The 21,165-nt window shown below is 32.3% G+C and overlaps 1 protein-coding gene across 3 annotated transcripts; it reads left to right on the top strand.

The window, feature by feature from the left end:
* Positions 1-1,241: 1,241 nt before the first annotated feature.
* On the top strand, positions 1,242-20,691 carry beta4GalNAcTA (beta1,4-N-acetylgalactosaminyltransferase A). 3 transcript variants are annotated; one of them, XM_081986719.1, is made up of 8 exons: positions 1,242-1,601; positions 14,700-14,901; positions 17,749-18,095; positions 18,150-18,408; positions 18,559-18,723; positions 18,947-19,165; positions 19,221-19,349; positions 20,067-20,691. In XM_081986719.1, exons 2-8 carry the CDS (start codon positions 14,774-14,776, stop codon positions 20,101-20,103), a joined length of 1,284 nt encoding a protein of 427 aa, XP_081842845.1. In that variant the 5' UTR covers positions 1,242-1,601; positions 14,700-14,773; the 3' UTR covers positions 20,104-20,691. The 3 variants fall into 3 exon arrangements, with proteins under 3 accessions (XP_081842845.1, XP_081842837.1, XP_081842855.1); XM_081986711.1 differs by having other exon boundaries at positions 1,243-1,601; positions 14,696-14,901; XM_081986729.1 differs by lacking the exon at positions 1,242-1,601 and adding an exon at positions 1,892-2,002 and having other exon boundaries at positions 14,696-14,901.
* The last annotated feature ends 474 nt before the right edge of the window (positions 20,692-21,165 follow it).

The following is a 21,165-nucleotide window of genomic DNA, read 5'->3' on the forward strand; positions in this document are numbered from 1 at the left end:
TAAGTCTATGAAGAATGTAAAAATTGTTTTTTAAGTTTGCTATGTCAATAACTTGGTGAAGATAGTCTTGAAACTCGATTTTCCAAGCTGAAAGCAGTTTTGAAGCACTAAAAATAGTCCAGAATTCGAAGAAAATGAAAAGCAAAGTAAAAAGCACGAAAAGTTAGTTTTCAAGACAATTTTCATGAATCTAATGTCAATGTCCTGCATCTAAGACTATTTTCAAGACTAAAATATTGAAATTTGTCTTCAAATTATGAAAACTTGCTTCAAATGCAAATTTTAAGCTTCTGATGTCACTTTTCATTAGTTCAGTCACATTTTGGTGTTCAAGTCAATTTTTAAGGTTTAAATGTATGAATTTGTAGTAACAAATTCTTGAAAAAGTAGTTTTTATGTCTACAAGTCAATTTTCAGTATTAAAGTCTCTCGATTTGCATGAAAACTGGTTACAAACACAATTTTTAAGCTTCTGAAATTTGTATCTTTTCTAATTCAATTTTCAAAACTAAAGTCTTTTAGTTTGTCTGGAAACTATGAAAACTGGCTACAATAATATTTTTTAAACTTCTTAAGTGAATTTTCCGTTTCCAAGACAATTTTTAAGTTGGGTTAGGTTAGTTTTGGGTCTTTGGCCGTAATAACGTGTAATAAAGTGCTTGTTCCAAATTTGATCAATATTGCTCCAACGGTCTGACAGTTGTGACAAAAAAAAACGATTTTTTAAACAGAAATTTGAAGGACTGTATTTTCCTTAGGAAGCACTTTTCAGGAAAATGTTATAATGAATGTCAACTTGATTTTTAATTGGCTATGGATTGGTAAATTATTGACATTTAAAACTGGACCACCCTGTAAATTCCCTGGAATTTGTTTGCTCTGTTGATGGATCTGTTCGCGGACAGGATTTAAAAATAATGCATTGATATTGATATTGATTGATTTGATTTGCATTGATGATGATATCTAAAAGATTGTTATCCTTCCTTTCTTCTAAAATATAGATTTTTTAAATTAATCTAAAGGTGACTCGATTTAACCGGAACGCACTGTATAACTACTAGCAGCGTATAGACAAAAAATCTACACAATAACCCATTTCACTCCTTTCAAACTTCCTGATTGGTTTCATCAAGTAAAAAAGGGGCGCATTCATCGCACATGCTGGATTTCTGGCGAAATGTGTGTCGACCCGGGACGACGGGTAATGCAAGTTTCATTAGGGCCGTCCAGGCCCCAAGACCTGGTGCATTTCCCGGAGAAACTATACACGAGGACCAGTTTTCAACAGGGACGTACGTCGCAACGTGGATCGTTACGATTCCATCCACCTACCACCTCGTTTCGCTACAGGAATTTGGCCAATGAAATCTGCAGGAATCAGAAGCGCACAGGCTCTGCCGCGACGTGTAGCAGCGAAAAATCATTCAGAAACCTCTAAATCCTCTACGCGGTTTACACGTTGTCGGAATTCGTTCCTGTAGATCGCGAATTAGTGTTTTTTATATTTTTTTTTTGATAATGTCCGGGAAAGTAGCAAAAATATGACATAGTTGCTTAGATGCTGTGATTTTGGGTTAGTTCTTAGTTTAGCATTTCTGGTAAGTTGTTTTTACTTTTATTATAAACTATAAAAATAGCAATATAAAACTAAAAAAAAACTGATTTTTTTAAACACATTAAAACATTTTATGAACAGTATACAAAAAAATTATAAAAAAAATATTAAAAAATAATTGTTCACATTATTTATATCTTTTGCTTTCATTCCTGACTATCAGTAAACATATTCTAGTACTGAGCACTTTGACCGCAAAATTGATAATTTTATTTTTAATACACATCTGATACATATTATTATTGTTAACCACGTTTCATAATGAACGAAATAATTGTCGCTAAATGTTGAATCCACACTAACTAAACTGTGTAATTAATTAGTTAGGACAAGTGTTAAGTGAATGTTATTACAGTTGTTGCTGTTTGAGGTTATTATAACTGGGTTCGTGTCATTAACACTTTTAATTAAAGTGCATTGTTTAGGAAATAAGTTTATTCAAAAAAATCATATTTTTGCCTTCTAATAACAGTGGTTTCCTTCTTATACTGCATTGAAACAGATCACCAACAAATCGATAAACTTTGCAAGACTAATGAAACGAAACGCTTCAGCAAACGTATAGGGTCGAGGTCCGCAATCAAGTTCAAAATCGATAATATCCTCAAATTTTATTAACTTTCCACACTCGCAACTTTCCAAAATAGAAATTTGCTAAAATTGTATTTTGTGGCGTATAACTGTGTTGCATAAGGTATCGATTAAAATGTAATAAATACTGTGGCAATAATTAGATATTTACAGAACAATATTGATCTAATTTCTTTCAGGGGAGTTTATAGCTTGCCTTCAGTTTCAACAAATATGGCAAGAGTGCGATAAGTTCAAATAGCATTAACTTATGAAAAAATCAGTTTTTTCTAAATTGTCAAATGTATTTCAAGAAATCTAAATATCCTGTGACTCTGGTAACATATTTAAAATAATTAATTTTTGTTTTTGTTTCATATATTTTTATTTTACAAATAAAGTGTACCTGGAAAGTACTCATCAACTTGCTTATTTTAAATGGAACACCCTGTATTTTATTACATTTTTTAATACTCCTGACAATTCTAAGTAAGTATGTTTTATCTATCATAATCTATGTCAAAGCTTAAAAAATTAATATTAGTTTTGCTCTTTTTTACTAAATCTATATCTACATTCAATGGTTTTCTACTCTAAATTTTGAAATAACATGCTTGCAGTAACTTGACCATATTTTTAAGGTCAAAATGTGCCCTGAATGTCACCTGATCATAGTGTGGTGTAGGACTGTTTTTATTGTCGAAATAGTATCCTAACTAGGGTTAATTTCATGAAGTATACAATTAAGTTGAAATTTCACCAAAGTGGTCATAAAATTTCAAGAAATTTCGGATGCAATCTGAATAACAAGCGAACACCTGAAATATTCATAAAATTTCAATAAATTCATACTATTCATGAAATTTCTAGGTGTCATAAGACTTGATTTTTGTTAAGGCATTTGAGGTTTGAATGTTTTCCATTTTATGGTGATCAGAAGTTTGAAGTTGTGTATTATGACATGACATATCAAAAAATAGAGATTTTATTTGTTAACAATAATTCTTTCTTAACTGAAACAATTGAAATATTCCTATTATATTGAAATATATTTTAAGGAAACTTTTATGAAACTTCCATACAATGTTTGAAATTTCTTAGATTTTATTGACTTTTTATTGAAATTTCAGATAGTTCAGAAAATTCACATTTTTCCGAAATTTAGTAAAACTTCTGATTGTTTCAATTTGAAATTTCCAAACTAACAAACCTAATCCAAACTAAGGTAACGTTAGCATTTTTACAATTAAAAAAGGTCACCTGATGGTTTTCAAGTATCAAATTCACCTACAGCGGCCTTTAACTTTTTTTTTAAGGTTCTTTGGGTGCTCTTAACAAACTTGGGAACCAGGCACGTTGGTGTGATAGTCGGTACCTACTGCTGTTACGTAATACTTGTCCTCAAAAATTAGTTAAATTTTGAGTTAATTTCCACGTATAAAATCACCAAATAGATCGAGAGAGGAACACTTTTCCTATAGATTAATAAACCAACCCAAATCAAGAAACAAGCTTTGAAATTGAAATGCTGTTTTTTCTGAAATCTGGACGGATGGTTGAGTTTTAATTTAGTTAAACAATTCATAGGAAAAATGTTTTTAAAATATGCTTTGCATAGTAGGCGCTAACAACGTCATCTGTCAGTAGGAAATCAGTAATACCTAAATATGAACTTCGAGGAGAATGATTTGTACATTCTTATCTTAATATTTCATGAACTATGTTAAACTGCTGCTAAAAATTGTTAAAAATGTTTCACTCAATTTAGAAAAATTTTAAAAAAAATTCTACGACCGTACGCAAATGATAATATTTTTGTTCTCGAAAGATTTTCCCCCACTAGTGCGGAAAAAGATGATTTTCAACTAGGGTGGGAAAACTAAATTATGTTAATTTATATATCATGTACTATAAACACAAAATATCAATAATTGTTCATTTATTATTAATATTAGTAACAATCTATTAGAGGTAGTTCATCACATTAATAACTCATTTATGGTAATCAAGTTTGTAGATAATAATCAAGTATTATTTTTGTACTTAATAATTTTAATGTGCTGTTATATTTTAGTTATATACATATGAATATGCATAAAAGAACAATATTGGTAATTTCACTATTATTAAAAATTTATATTTCAATTTCAATTTATCCTTTATTTTCAATCATTGTTTTTCCAATTACTTAGAAAAAATACTCGTAGAAAAAATGATGTTTCTTTCACGTGCGGAAAGTGCCTTCCCCGCACTCGACTGATCGAACTTCAGTCAGCGTGCGGGAAAGTATCACTTTTCGCACTTGTTAGGAAGACAACCATATTTCTCTACAATTCAAATCCTGGATCTCTCTGGAGATTCTCCTGAATCTCGGGGTGCAATGGAATTTTTTGTATTGTTTTAACAAATTATTTAGCAATTAAATGGGCAACTCAATAGTTTTTGAAATAGCAATGCTATAATGTATCGTAACACCCTGTATTTTCCCAAATTTAATTTCAATCGCATAACAACTGAGAGAATTCAGATGCAGTGGTTTTCAGTACATTTGCTTAAAATTACTCATAGTAAACGTACGTACATTAAACAGTAGTAATAGGTATACATTCGGATAAATCTAAATGCAGATAAACCTACAGATCAAATATTTGATCGTCGATAATCTGGATTACCCATACCTTACGTATCTACTAATGGGCCTATCCCACATATCATAAGTTTTTGTTTTAATGACTGGAATCGAAAGAATAGGATCAAAAAACGAATTTTTCATATTCTTGAAGAAAAAATTATGGTCGTAAATGTTCCTACATTAGTTTGAATTTGTCCATTAAATTTAAAAGATCTGTTTTGGCGCGCATGTGACGTACGTAATTCTGGGCGATTTTATTGGCTGTTGCACGCCATCTGTTTCACTTCTTGTCGCTGATTGGTTGATAGTGTAGTACGTCACCGGCGGCGGGCGTTTTAAACATGAGATTAATGTAGTTTTTATCATCATTTTTTTTCTATTTAGGCTTAATATTTTTGAAAACAAAAAAATACGGGTATAATATTTTCAATCCGTCTTTGTAGTTATGAAATAAAAAAAAATTGTGGGACAGGCCCATTGTTACAGTTTGACAGCTTGAAATTATTCGTTTTTAGAAATTACTACAAGTGAAGTCAAGAATGACAATTCTGTGTGAATCCTAATATTTCGACCTCGATGTGCTAACATGGGGAGAAGCCAAAAACGTAAAAATTTCTTTATTTTTTTCAGTTTTTCACTTTTTACAAAGTGTCCAAGATAAGGAATGGGTATCTAAAAGGACTTCGCACTCCTTCTGCATCCAATTCAAAACTGGCATTAGAAATTCTATCAGTCCAGTGAATACGCCACATTCTACAGTATACCGTAGAATGTGGCGTATTCCAGTGGTATTCCACCACGTTGAGAATGCTTGTAGCTTGTCGATGTGATTCTTCTTGAGGTTCTATGCTTTAACTCCGTACAAAAGCAAAGTTGCCTGTTAATATCCCGACTAGTAAATAACTTCATTTTCACAAATGCTGACTTTATTTTCTTCAATACTAACAATAAGTAAATCAGTATAACGTAGTTCCCATTAAATAATCCCATAAATTAAAATATTTTGAAATATGTTTGCCAATCTGAAATGTAAATAAAAATATACATGACTGAAAATTTGTGGTATACTGGGGTGATCTCAATATTATCATTACGTTCATCAAGTTTAGTAAAGTGTTTTCTTATTAACAGTAAACGTTGAAAAATGTGTGTTTCCAGGAAATAATCTTGACATGTACCCTTCGTCCTTTACCTTTTATTACGTAAAATGTGTATTGGTACTTTTTTACAAATATTTACTTAAGTTTCGACTACATAGTTCGACGATAAAATTCTGAGAACGCAGGTCGAAGTAAAATAATAAAGGTAAAGTAATATACCATACAATTTACGTTGGCATTGACATTACACCTAAAGCAACAATAATCTAGCGCAGTAAAATTAGGTTATTAAAATTCAAGTCACAACCAAATTTAAAACCTTCGCTACCTTAACGTTTTTCTGTGTACGTTTTACAAAAAAATCACTTTCGCTTTTGATCGTACGAAATTATAATACGCCCCAAACTCGACCCCCGCTGCAATAACGGGGTAGTTCAAGGATTTAGTCGAAAGGTCTTCCACTATTGTTCAAGTTGAGCAAGGGGGGATGAAAGGTAACTGAACTGATTGATTTTGCCATACGGTAACGGTCTAGTAAATATATTAATATTTAATATTGGTGCTCATCGATACATCAATTGTACGTGTGTTTCATTAATGTTTGTCCACAGTATAGATCTATAAATTTAATTAGGTAATTTAATCAAAATGTGTTAACATATTATAGTAGCAAGATATATTTTGTAGAGGTAGGTAATAACATACTTTACGACACGCTATTGCGTGTCAGGGTTATATTAAGAGTGGTATATTAGTGAGTGTGTAGATTATTGTTATTAGAAGGAAGACTCATATTGAAAAGTGAGAAAAATTCCATAGCTATATAACAGTTTTTCACGATACCAGCAATTATTTTAATTTGAACGTTAAAATAAACTGCTAACGTAAACCATGTCAATAATCGACCAAGAATATAATCCAGACTGCAAAATTTTTGGTTTTTCCAACACACTGCATCTCCCAATTGCCTTTACCGAATTTGATGTACAAAAAGATATTTGGTAGGACGTTTCTTATACAGGGTGTCCCTAAAATATGCGAAAATACTACCACAAGTTCTTCAAATATCACAAGCAAATTCAGCTAACATTTTCGAATTTTCAAACCTGGTAAGAATTGATTTAAGAAGCGGTTTTTGAGATATTTGGTTTTTAAAAAGGTTTAAATATTAAGTCTGCTATTAAAAACTAAATTAATACCTTTTTTCTTTAATATGAGATATTAGCGACAAAACTTCAATTCAATTAAAAAACTGTCATTTTGAAAATTTTTACATACACTTTTTTATCAAATTAAATGTTTATTGCTTATCTCATATTAACTCTTGTTTTATACCTACTGGAGAAAAAAGTTACCATTTTGCTAGCCTGTCTGTTAAAAAAACTGTCTCACCTTCACATATTTTATTTCTTATACATTTGAATTCAATATACTTAATCAAAATAATAGCAGTATTTGGATAACTATTTAAATACAAATAAACAAAAATGTCTCATCTCGATTTTTAACGAGTTGTATGTATTATTACAACTTAAGTATTTATACAGGATGGTCCAGTTTTAAATGTCAATAATTCACCAATCTTTAGCCAATTAAAAAATAAGTTGACAGGCATTATGTCATTTTTCTGAAGGGAAGCACAGTCCTTCAAATTTCTGTTTAAAAAATCAGTTTTTTGTCATAACTGTCAAACCGTTGGAGCAATTTTGATCAAATTTGGAACACTCATTATGAAATTAATACTCATTATGAATGACGTTTGCCAAAATTCTCCAGTAGCCTAGATACAGGAAGATGGTTTTAATGTTTTTGCCCTCTACGTCTCTAGATATTTTTCAAAAATTACGTGTTTTTTTTTAATTTCATTGTTTACGATTAAAAAGAACTTATCTCCTATAAAATTCTGATTTGAAACTTCCTTTACGAGATAATTCAGTTATTACGTTCAAAGACCCAAAACTAACCCAACCCAACTTAAAACCTGTCTTGGAAACAGAAAATTCACTTAAGAAGCTTAAAAAATTTAATTGTAGCTAGTTTTCATAGTTTCCAGACAAACTGAAAGACTTTAGTTTTGAAAATTGACTGAGAAAAGATAAAAATTAATTTCAGAAGCTTAAAAATTGTGTTTGTAACCTGTTTTCATGCAAATTGAGAGACTTTAATTTTGAAAATTGATTTGTACTTGTAGACATAAAAAACTACTTTTTCTAGAATTTTTTACTACAAATTCATACATTTAAACCTTAAAAATTGACTTCAACACCAAAAAGTGACTATGAACTAATGAAAAGTAACATCAGAAGCTTAAAATTTGCATTTGAAGTAAGTTTTCATAATTTTAAGACAAATTTCAATATTTTAGTTTTGAAAATAGTCTTAGATAGAGGACATTGACATTAGATTCATGAAAATTGTCTTGAAAACTAACTTTTCTTGCTTTTTACTTTGCTTTTAATTTTCTCAGAATTCTGGACTATTTTTAGTGTTTCAAAACTGCTTTCAGCTTGGAAAATCGAGTTTCAAGACTATCTTTACCAAGTTATTGACACAGCAAACTTAAAAACAATTTTCACATTCTTCATAGACTTAAAATGGCATTCCAAGCTTTGTCACTATTCAATCGACTTCTAGACACCTCAGTGCTAAAAATTCGAGTATTTCTTAAAAATCTAGATTGTTTTTAGTGCTTTAAGGCTGTTTTCAGTACCTCAAATCGAGTTTCGAGACTATCTTTACAAAGTTTTTGACTTATCAGGTCTAGAAGCCAATTTGTACACTGTCCACAGTCTTGAACATGTTATTTCAAGCTTCTTCAGTATTAAATTGACTTCTACACTCATCATAGGTGCAATAAATTGTAGCATCTTTAAGAAATTCGGACTGTTTTTAGTGCTTTTAAAGACTGAAAAATCGAGTTTAAGACTATTTCGAAAAGTCAAGTTTCTTCAGTAATAAAAGTAAAAAATTTTGGTATCAAATGCTACGATATTAGTCTTGAGAACTAATTTTTAGAAATGAAATAGTTCGAAAATTTAATTTACTTCTTGACTTGTTCCATTCCAGAAAATTGAGTAGTACACCAATTGAAGTCCTGAAAATAGACTTTTGGACTCTCTTTAGTCCTAGTAAAGTCAGTTCTAGCTTTAAAACTTAACTTTTAGATTATCTTTAGAAGTAAAAAATGAGTTTCATGCACAATACAATCTTTGTCTTGATTTCCGGACTGTTTTTAGTTCTTGAAATCCAGTTTCAGACACTCGATCAGGATGGCAGTTTGAGAAAACAAATTATAAGACTATTCCTAGTAGTAAATAGCAGGTTTTTAGACTATTCGGTACAAATTTGGACTCTCACAAGTCTTGAATGTTCAGTTTTACACTATAAAACGATTTTTTTAAATTGAAATTTGAAGGACTGTAGGTTCTAAACGTTTTTCAGAAAAATTACATAATGCAAGTCAACTTATTTTTTGATTGGCTATCGAGTGGTGAATTATTGACTGGACCACCCTGTATACAACTTTGCACAATTTGCTGTTTTGCTCGTGATTAAAAGGTGCAAACAACAAATGTTTTAGCAATTTTCAGAAGGATTAAAAGCTTCCTATTGACAACTTCTGCATAAGAAATACCTACCTACAAATACAAAATTTATGTAAAATTTGTGTTTTAGTTATTATTTTTTTCTTCAAAAAGTTGGCCTGTCTCAGCAATTATTTTAAAATCTACTAGGACTATTAAGAGGGTAACGAAATGGGTGGAGACTACTCATAAGTCATTTTGTCCAACAAATTTTTCGATTACTAAACGGTTTGTATGAATGCGGCCATTGTCTTCATCCAAATCATATGAGTCTAAAGTTGAATCCCCCACTGAAACAATGGTGAAAGATGAGTTGTAGAAGTGTTTTCCATTAATTTTGCCACTGTATTGAAATTTGTCAAACGTCTATTACTTTCTAATCAATCCGAACTAAATTGGTTTTATACATCAGCCAAATAATTATAATTTTTTACTAAAATGTGACAACTTACCTGCAAAATTAAATTTGTGACTAGAACATTCCTTATCATTTATATTTATTTTCATAATGTATTTGCGATAAGTGCCCTTTTTTAAGAAAACTTAGTGCCAATAGACGTCAATATAATCATATGTGTCACTGCCACTTCTCCTGGGACAGAGAGTACTTAACAAACGATGGTTTCTTATGGTCGTGGGTTCCAACAACTCTACAATTTTCTAGTTTACACATTTTTGAAATGTCGGCAAAACACTTTTACAAATAAATTTAAGGACAATTGCCTCAGTTTCTGCTGCCACTGAGTTGAAGTATTCTTGACACGATTTTCCTTTGAAATAAACGTAGCGTATACTCACAAATGTAAAAACCCTTATAAAAGTTTGCTTTGAACTTTTCCACAGTGTCGACTAAAGCATTTACAAGAAGGTTATAGCTGGAGGTTGTTTTTGTCTTCGGTCAGGTCAGCGCGTCACTTTAAAAGACAAAATCGATAACGGTGGTCCGTATATTCAATTTGAATAATGGGTTGTTTATCGTTGCTATTTGAAGTATTTAGTAGTCTTTGTGGGCAAAGTTAGACCAATGTAACGATCGCGTGTTTGCTAGTTAACACATTAAGGCAAGCCGTTTCGCCCCATCATGTTGTGTGATTAGTTTGCGACCGAAATAGTCTCTACAATCGAGATTAATCTTTCAGTATTATGTAAACAGTAATTAAAGAATCGCAACGCTTGATCAATTAGTTTTAGTCACGCGATGATTCTTATACATATATTAAGTTCAATTTTGGTATTCATTTGGGTGACTAGAGTTTATAAATTTGCGGTTAGAATAACTGCTAAAGCAAGAAGCATATTGTGATAGTTATTTTGATAATGTAACCACTCTGTAAGTTTCATGATGACTATTAACGCAAAACACAATTTTTATGACGAGACATGTGCGGAAAGTGATTTCGCAGGTGATTTCCGTTGGGTCAAACAAAGTGCAGAAACAAAAATTGTTCGCACTGTTTCGCTGGATAAAGTATACTTCAGCGGAAAATGCTAATTAAAGACGGTAAAAAAAATTGTTATTTTCTTCACTGCAATCACTTTATTTTTGAATAATATCATAATTTTTGACACTGAAAATAGTCAAAAAACAGAATTTTTGGACTATTGTTTACTGACGTTCAATTTTTTAGACTATAACTAGTGTAAAACTGATCATTCAATCAAACTTTTTTTTTATTCAATTAAACACTGGGAGCAGTCTGAATTTTCGAACTAATTTAACTCTAAAAACTAGTGTTCAAGACTAATATCGTAGCATTTAATGCCAAAATTGTTTACTTTCATCAATGAGGAGTCTGAAACTTAACTTTTACTATAAAAAATAGTTTAAAATTCGATTTTTCAGTCTTAAAGCACAGTAAAGCGTCTAGAGGTCAATTTAATACTGACAAAGCGTAAAATGGCATGTTTAAGCCGATGGAAAATAGTTTTTTAAGTCTGCTATGTTAAAAACTTGGTGAAGATAACCCTAAAACTCGATTTTCCAAGCTGAAAGCAGTTTTAAAGCCCTAAAAATAGTCCAGGGTTCTAAGAAAATGAAAAGAAAAGTAAAAAAACTTGAAAAGTTAGTCTTCAAGTCAATTTTCATGAATCCAATGTTAATATCCTGTATTTAAGACTAATTTCAAGACTAAAATATTAAAATGTATTTTCAAATTATGAAAACTTGCTTCAAATGCAAATTTTAAGCTTTTGATGTCACTTTTCATTGGTTCAGAGTTTTTTTGGTGTCCAAGTCAATTTTCAAGGTTTAAAATGTGTGATTTTGTAGTCAAAAATTCTAGATAAAGTAGTTTTTCATGACTACAAGTCAGTTTTCACTACTAAAGTTTTTCAACTTATCTGAAAACTATAACGACTGACTGAAAGACAGTTTTTAAGCCTCTCAAGTCAATTTCCGCAGTTTCCGTCAATTGTCAAGGCTAAAGTCTTTCAATTTGTCTGAACTGGTTACAAATACAATTTTTAGTCCTCTCAAGTCAATTTTCAGCGTTTCAAAGTAAATTTACTAGTTTCTAAGTTCATTTTCAAAACTAAAGTCTTTCAATTTGCCTGGAAACTATGAAAAGTGGCTACAAAGACATTTTTTAAGCATCTTAAGTCGATTTTCACCGTTTTCAAGACAATTTTTAAGTTGGGTTGGGTTGGTTTTGGGTCTTTGGGGAACGTAACAACTCAATTATCTTGTAAACGAAGTTTTAAATCAGAATTTTATAAGAGATACTTATTTTGTCAAATTGAACTAGTAAAGTAAAAAAAACTGAAATTTTTTAAAAATATCCAGTGACGTAGAATAAGGCAGAAAAATGAAAACCATTTTTCTGTATTTACACCACTGGACAGTTTTGACAAACGTCATTATTAACAGCACATAATAATGAGTATTAATTTCATATGTGGACTGTATTTTCCTTGGAAAGCATTTTTCAGAAAAATGACATAATGTAATGTGTGTGTAAATTATTAACATTTAAAACTGGACCACATAAGCTATAATAATTACATATTTGTTTAGTAAATGTTTCAAGTAATCTATTTTATTTACACTTTGATCATATATGATACACAACAAATTAACATTTTTATTTTAACAGAAAAACAACCAGTAGTGTAGAAAAACGTCATGGTGCAATTAGTTAGGTTAGTTTGTTATTTCCAGAGTTGCCAACGTTTATTTTTTTTTTAATAAGTCTGTTTATGTACGATATTCCATAATAGTAGGTGTGTTATGATAGCCTATACAGATGGGAGGAGAGGCTCTTCTTGACAAGATTGAAAACCTATTTTGTATGTGTCTTTTTGACAGCAATAATCCCAAGCGAATGGAACAACGTTTTAATGATAGTAATCTAAAAAAATAGAGACTCCAAAATTATAAGCCCATCAATATAAAAACTCTTCATCAAAATAATCACTTACAGACTGGAAAATAAACTGAACCTATACCAACCAATAGAACAAGCAGGATTCAGCTCAGGTTTCGACACCAACGATCACCTAAAAAATCTAATTGAGAAAACCGTAGAATACAACAGACCACTGGTTCTTCTTTTTGTTAATTTCCAGAAGACCTTAGACACCATAGAACCTAGAGGAATAGTCAAGGCTCTCACCCAATGTTGTGTGGATTACAGGGATAAACATCGACGGAATAATTCCCAGCAACCTTCGATGCGCCGACGATATTGTTCTCATTGCTGTTGACCACACTTTTTTTACTTGAAACTATTTACTGCTGCTATTTTCTATATACAGGGTGTCCCGCGAGGTAAGGGACAAAATTTCACTACGTGTTCTTTAGGTAAATTCGAGTCGAAAATGTTCTATGAACATGGGTCCGCAAATGCTTCCTTACCAAGATATGATTTTTTTAAGTTTAATAGTTTTATTGTGTTGAAAAGTACAATAACCTCACAAAAATATTTTTTTACAAAAAAAGTTAATACCTCTTGGAAAATAACTGTTTATAATAATTGTTCAAAGTGCCCATTTTCCTATTGTAAGCATAGTCTAGCCTTTTTAATAATGTGGATGAGAGCCATTGTAGTTTTCGGTCAAAATCACTATTAAATTTAAAAAATCATATCTCGGTAAGGAAGCATTTGCGGACCCATGTTCATAGAACATTTTTGACTCGAATTCACATAAAGAACACGTAGTGAAATTTTGTCCCTTACCTCGCGGGACACCCTGTATAGACTCTTGTTACAGAATTTTTACCACTAAGCCCGTTTCGAAACTTTAGCCTGCTACTTAAAATAACGGTCACAAACCACCCCTAATGCTTACGAACATCACGAAATACGGAAAATAACTTCAAACCTAAAAGTTGGCCTTATTTAATATTTTAAGAAGTAAGAATATTGAATAACTTATTACTAACTCTCCCGAGAACTTCGTTTTGTCGATACTCCAGAATGTTAAATTTAGCAACATAGAATATTTTAAAATTACATTTAAGGATCGCAAATAACTGTAAGTAAACAAGTCCAAACAGAGGCGGCATAACATATTAACCGGATGTTTAAGTTATTATACGGTTCTCGGTAGCAATTACTCGAAAATTCATCACGCCAGTGTTCCGCAGTTTCCGTCTAACAAAATTGTTGGATATCCGAGAACGGTTAAATTTATTGTAGGGCATTTCTGCACCTAAATCTATTTGATGCGGGACGTCCGAAGGGCGTCACGAGAAATAATCTGAGTGAAATCCGTTGACTTTCCTCTTCTTGCTTACGAGAACTACGCTGTTTTCGAAAGCGAGTTTATTACGACGGATTTCTTTCTTGGCGAGACGCTAAAATTGTTTTGTCGTTCATTCAGAATACACTCTCAAGCAACTTGAATTTATGAAATAGAATGTTTGCTGAAAATTACAATTTTTCCATATTTAAATTAACATAATGTTAAACGTTAACTTTTATGACAATTTGGAACGTCCCTCATATTTTCTATATTATTAGCGACCAAGAAGAACTACAAATGGTTCCCCATAGAAAATCACACACAAATCCATAAATGCAATGAATCTTGTCTTGCGTATAGCCAACTTAAATATGTTATGATTAACTTATAATAATAAAACCGTGTGTCATACCATTCAAAATTATGACAGCTTGGATTATTCTAAAACTCAGGGCAAAGTTGTAAAACTATAAACTAGCATCATATTTAAATTCCATATTTGTTCCAGGTAGATTTTGCATCAGCATAACGGACCCCAGCTTAACCAGCCGCACGCATTATGGAAAACAATACGTAGAGGAGGGCTATGCCCCAGTGTCTCTTGCAAAGCACGCCCTACAAAGGGCTGTTCATTCTAATTCTGGTTTTCGTCGTCCTTGAATACATATTTAATACTATCTCCGAAACCAGGAGTGGGATTTTCAATGCAACAGCGTAAGTTTCTCTTATTTATAGAATCACAGATTACGGTACTTGAAAAGAGTCGTCTTTACGTATCTAATGTATTGTAGCAGTAAGAATCCTATTTACATGACCTACATTTGAAACGCGAGTCCCTTAAAAATTCGTTCAACTGTCGAGCCTTATGATTTGCGGCCCTATTTTCCTGGATGTTTCCATATTTCGTAGTAAAAAGAGAAATGTATTATTCAGGGAACTGGCGAAGCTTTGCATTCCGGAATAGGATTAAATCGATAAATATTTCATCGAGCGCAAATTAAACCAGCTTGGTTCAATTAAAGATATTTCGTAGTGTTGGAAGTCGTAAATCTCTATTGGACTGCTGTAGGATGGCAGGTTCGTTCGTCTTGCTTTATTGAGAATTAATAATGGATAACGTATCTATCATTTAATTAATCTTGCGTCTAGATCTCAAAATAGTAGTGTAGATAGATACCAAAGTGCTAAAAAATGTGTTTTACACTTGACAGAAATGATCCAGAATTCTCTCAAAAGCAGAGAAATACTACTAAGTGCTTTCTTCAACATTTCGGGTGCTTTGGATAACACAGACGTGCTCTAGAAGATAATGTATTAGCAGAACAATTACCACGTAGATGCGCGAGATGAGGTAAGGTCTGCTGAAACTACAGTGAGTAATAGCACTATTGAAGATGACACGAGGAAATGCATGTTTATCTATGATCTCAACCGCTGGCTAGATTTCCATGATGCAAATGACATCTTTACAGTAGTCAATGGCAAATATGAGCATGTATACGTAGGATCCTAAGACACTGAAAAGGGATGAACAGTATACACAAGAACTCCAGAAAGAGAAGATCCAGGTATCTGAAGAAGTCGTAGGATTCAAGCAAAAAGTAAACTTTCTAGAAGTAATACTGGATCATCAAATTTTTTCAACCGGCACTTACATAAAATTGTCAGTAAAGCCACAAACATCATTACGGCAATAATGGTGTATATAAGCTTAGTAGAAAGCTAGAAAACTACTGCAAAGTATAGAGACTGATAGTATGCTTAAGCATAACAAAGGGTGCGTATTCTTGAAACGAGGGAAAGGAGTTCAATGGAAAGAAAGGTACCTATATTGAATGTGACAATCAACATTTTCCTGCTTTCAAGAACCTTGAAGCAATCCTGGACCCTATGTCCAGGATTCATAAGAACAGGTCCTACGATGGCAATGGAGGGTTTTCTTGACCTCACAACTTCGTTTCGACTTTCTCCACATCTACAAAAAAAAATCAACTTAGTGATGGATAGTTGTGGTTTGTGACTTTTTTTCTGACTCTTCATGCAGCACTACTGATCCGTTAAACTAAAAAATTCTCTATAACTATACGTTAACAGTAACTGAGCTAGTTACAGGTTATTACTCTTTAGAATGAACCTGCAAATGAACCTTGCAATCACAAACGATGTCTCCGACAAAATGAAAAAATCACTAATTTTCAATAAATCTTACCTGGTAATGTCCGGATTATAGCAGCCCAAAAATGATACTCACGTGAGCTGCTTTCAGTAAACTTAAACACATACTGAAGAACACTGACATCCCAATGAACCTGAAACCAGAGAGGTCTATGATAAAAGCATTCTCCTGTTGACAACGTACTGATTAGAGTGCCTTAGAAAGCTGCGGAACGTGCTATGTTTAGGATTTCCCTTAGAAATAAAGTGATAAATCACGAAGTTAGAAGAAGGAACAGAGTTTCAGACGTAATATCACCAGTGGCCGAGTCAAAGTGGATAGTTGCACGAACAGTGAAAAATGAACCATCAGTGTTGTACTTTTGCAACCCAGAGAAACAACGACAAGTAGAGGTAGGCATCAAAGGCGCTGGATAAATGATGGAACAAGAAAGAAGTAGGTCAAAGCTGGTTCCGGATAGCATAAGATCGGCAGAAGTGAAAGAGACACGGTGAGGCTTATGTTCAAAAACATGAGGACAAAGATGATGAGAGCTGAGAAAGAAGAAGAAGAATGTGCGGATCTGAGGGAATGGATAAACGTAAAGAAAAAATACATAATGATAAAGGAACCATCTGGTATTTAGATTGGTCCAAGATAACCACAAGTACAGCCACAGGATGTCATGCAAAAGAAAATGGAATTGTTATAAACTCAGGCAATATGGCGACCATATTGGATACAGAAGCAATCAAGAATTCTGAACAAATTAAACGAATTTAACTTTTTAATGATAGCCAGGCCAAACTGAATAATGGTTAGGTATACACACGAATGTGTTGAGATCTTGAAAAACACAAAAAATACCTTTATGGGACAAAAGGATACCAAAACAACCAAGGAAATGAATTGTAAACCTTCTGGCTAAGAAAGAAAATTATAGTTATAGAGCCAAAATCCAAGCGTTGTTTGACATAGCTAAGGAATAATACTGGTCATACTAGGAAAACAACAATTTACACTAGAACCGACTACCTGACATGGAGCAAACCGAAATAATGTTCCTAGGAGGTAGAACCAGAGAAGTAGCAAAAGAAATATTTTGCACAGTTACACCAAATGGAAAGAAAACCAAATTGTGAATGCAGGTTGTTCACTTAATAGATATAACGTTTTTGGACACATACACGTTGGACCATAGAAGGAATGTCCAACATCAGGATAATATTCTTCAATTTTTCTGAAAGACAGGACTATAATGAGTCAAAATAAGTACAAAAAAGAGTAAAAGCTTCAGTGCTAACAGTATAAATGAAACTTTGTATCATGAATACTTTTCTCATACGTAAAATTTAATATTATGGCTCTACTGTGTTATTTATTATTCTAACTCCTGTAATTTCCAGGTCTCTGCAATATTTTGATAAACCACAAATCAACTCTAGACCACTTTTCAAATCACTCCTATTGAAGAACTACGATGGAAACTTAACGGCTTCCTCCACTCCAACAGACATTCGTCCACGCCAACTAAATCCAGTATTATACTCCAAAACGTTCAACTTTACTCTGGATTTGTCAGATCTAAATTACATCATAACAGTTCCACCAATTTTGAACGGCAGTGTCACAGCGACTTACACTACCATTGGCAGTACCACTTTGACAACGAACCATGTGAAAGTTGATAATGTTTCGCAACTTGCCGTTAACGCTTCGAAGCATTTATGTCCAGAAATATCGCAGTATCTTTGTAAGATGCTTGTTGATTTTATAATTATTTGAATGAAAATTAATTTTGTTTTAGATGGTCGAGTTTCAGTGAGAACCTATCCAGTGCCTTCCATTTTAGAGTTAGAAAAGCGTTTTACCTGGTTGCAACCGGGCGGACATTGGGCTCCTCCACGATGTAGAGTGGACAAAAAGGTGGCTATAGTTGTACCATATAGAGGCAGGGGCGAGCATTTGCTTTTGTTTTTACAACACATTCATCCATTTTTGAGGAGGCAGCAACTTGATTATACTATATTTTTAGTGGAACAAGATGGAAATGGTCCATTTAATAGGTAGGTAACGTTATCATCTGTAAATTTTTATTTAACAGCATGAGTGGATCGACAAAAAATCGATTGATTATGTTTAATAAAGTTGAAATGTACAATGACGTACGTAATATACTTTAATTAGAGTTTTTCCACTCATTATCCTTCTTGTAGGGCTACGCTGATGAACGTAGGATACAACGAAGCCTTAAAAATTAGGCCATTCGACTGTTTCATCTTCCATGATGTAGATTTGTTACCAGAAGACGATAGAAACTTATACAATTGTCCGCTACAACCAAGACATATGAGTGTCGCTGTAGATGTCTTGAATTATAAGTAAGACTCTATTAATTTTAGTATTATAATATATGTGGTCTAATTTATGATGAAAACTCATTACAGTAAACTGCTTTTTGTTTTTAACGTGTGTTTCACTAAAAACAGGCATACAACCAACAAAACAGTTTATACAACCTGTATAAATGGTGATTGAATAACTTTACAAAGCATCAGTTATACAAAACTGGTTACAATAACGAATTTAATATAAATGTTGTAGGTTGCCTTATCCCGCTATTTTTGGTGGGGTTTCGGCTATCAGTACCGAACACTTCAAGTTACTCAACGGGTTTTCAAACTCATTTTGGGGTTGGGGTGGTGAAGACGACGACATGTCGAACAGGATACGGTTCCATCACTTGTACATTTCCAGGTACCCAATCACTATCGCCAGGTACACGATGCTGAGTCATAAAAAGGATTTTCCAAATCCCAACAGGTTTAAATAACTAAAAAAAAAATGAATGAATAAACTTATTGTTTTAATGTTTCAGATACGAAGTCTTAAGGAAAAAACAGTTTGCCAAAGACGGACTGAGTAGCTTAAAGTACGAACTATTAATGAAAAAAGAGCATTTATTGTACACATGGATATTAGTGAAACTAACACCACCAAAAACCAGGTAATAGATGCTCTATCAGCTGCAACTACACAGTGTAGGAAATTTTGAGGCGTTGAAATGAAATTTTTATATCCCCAAACGTCCAATGAAACGTCAGAAAGTAGAGCTTGATATTCAAATAGTCAATAAAGGTTCTAAATTTCAAAAGAGGGCAAGTTGGTTGATAAGGTGCTGCCTCACAAATTTATCAAATTTTAAAATTTTGACAATAAATTTGTCGTTGTTATATTAGACAATATCACTGACTGAAAGAACTTAATTAATGGAATGCATAATATGAAAAGCTTTTTACCAGGATTATCTACATTTTTAAAAATGCAGAGATAATTCTGGTAAAAAAGAATAGTTGTTATCTTCTAGACTTTTCCAACAATTTCCTCAAACGAAGGTTTCCTAGTCTAAATTCACTTGTAAAGATTTAGTTAGTTCGTAAAAATATACTTGTTTAAAAGTGTTTACCAAGTTTACTGTCAAACTTATATTCTGCTATTAAAAATCTTTATAGAGCCTATAAGCTTTGTATAAATCGGCTTCAGCTCTATGGCAATCTTTAAAAATTCCTATTAAACTGAATAATAAATGATAATCGAATTCGTAAAATGTTGAAATTCCTGAAAATCTCACTGTTTGAATTCTTGACTATTTGAATATTTGAACCCCCTTTCGAGCCACAATAGAAAACATTTGCGCTTAATTTCTCATTAAACTAATTTATAGAAAACACAATAATGCACAAAGGCATAGAACGAAATGAAACTTTGTGGGCTGTGAAGATCCTTTAACAAAAGGATGTTAAGTAACAATGTCAATGCATATTGTATATGATACACAATCCTACTGGAACTATTAGTGACTTTCTGTTTTCCTAGTTTTATCTGTACTTTTTTATATGTTAAGTTAATTTTACAATTGTTACAAATATTTGTGATTTGTTGTAAGGAATCTAAAATTTACTGGCGTATCTAGAATCTAGAGAACCTGATGTACACTAATAAATGCATGTAAAATATGCACAGACCCCAAGGGCAATATAGGACAAGAAGTTGTAAATAACTTTTGCAGCTTTTCAGCTAAAACCTTTTCTCTACATTTTAAGCAACTTTAAAAAAGCTATTTATATCGATTAATAATTGTGCCACTTAAAAAATCTTAAGGCTTCTGCGGCTTTAACTTTCTGCTAAAATTACTATTATCATTACTAATTTTATTAAAATGTCAGTTAGACTGATATAGTACCTACTGGCTCTGATAGAGGATACTTGATGAGAATCAGAGATTTTGAAACATTGTGATATTTCCCTACATTATACCAAATTACTGATAAAATACTTTTTTTAATTTACTTAGTAGTTTTATTTAATCTATACTGTAAATACTTTTCCTAACGGTCTTTCTATAACAGCTAATAATTATGCAAAGTTTTTTTTTTAAAACTTGGTAACCAACTCAGATATATTTGATGTTGATGAAGTGTAACCAATGAAATCGTTTCGTGGGTTTCTGCAACTGTTAAGGCGGTTTTCCAACAAACATATAAGACAAAAACTTAAACTGTCAAATAGAGCAAAACTGGAACCTTTCGTAAACTCTTTGGTTTCACGCTCTTTTTTAAAGAAGTACATTAAAAAAAATCAACATGTGATGTGAATGATTGATCACAGACTGTCAAAAGCGAGAAACTGATACGAAAAGACTTTCGGGATGACCACCAAAAAGAAGAATATGAGCTAGTTCTACTGAACAGTAAGAAGTCATGCGAGCTATCAATAGAAGAAGATTTGTAAATAGCAATGAAGATATGAAGACATCTCATTAA

This window comes from Ips typographus, linkage group LG1 (genome assembly GCF_016097725.1).
Source record: "Ips typographus isolate SLU linkage group LG1, UJ_Ityp_2.0, whole genome shotgun sequence".
Taxonomy (NCBI): Eukaryota; Metazoa; Arthropoda; class Insecta; order Coleoptera; family Curculionidae; genus Ips; species Ips typographus.

Excerpts from the sequence above, each read along its gene's own strand:
- beta4GalNAcTA (XM_081986719.1), top strand. The coding sequence starts at position 14,774 with ATGCCCCAGTGTCTCTTGCAAAGCACGCCCTACAAAGGGCTGTTCATT. Across the intron at positions 19,166-19,220 it reads GATTTTCCAAATCCCAACAG|ATACGAAGTCTTAAGGAAAA; the intron begins GTTTAAATAACT and ends TTAATGTTTCAG. Across the intron at positions 19,350-20,066 it reads CTAACACCACCAAAAACCAG|AAAACACAATAATGCACAAA; the intron begins GTAATAGATGCT and ends ACTAATTTATAG.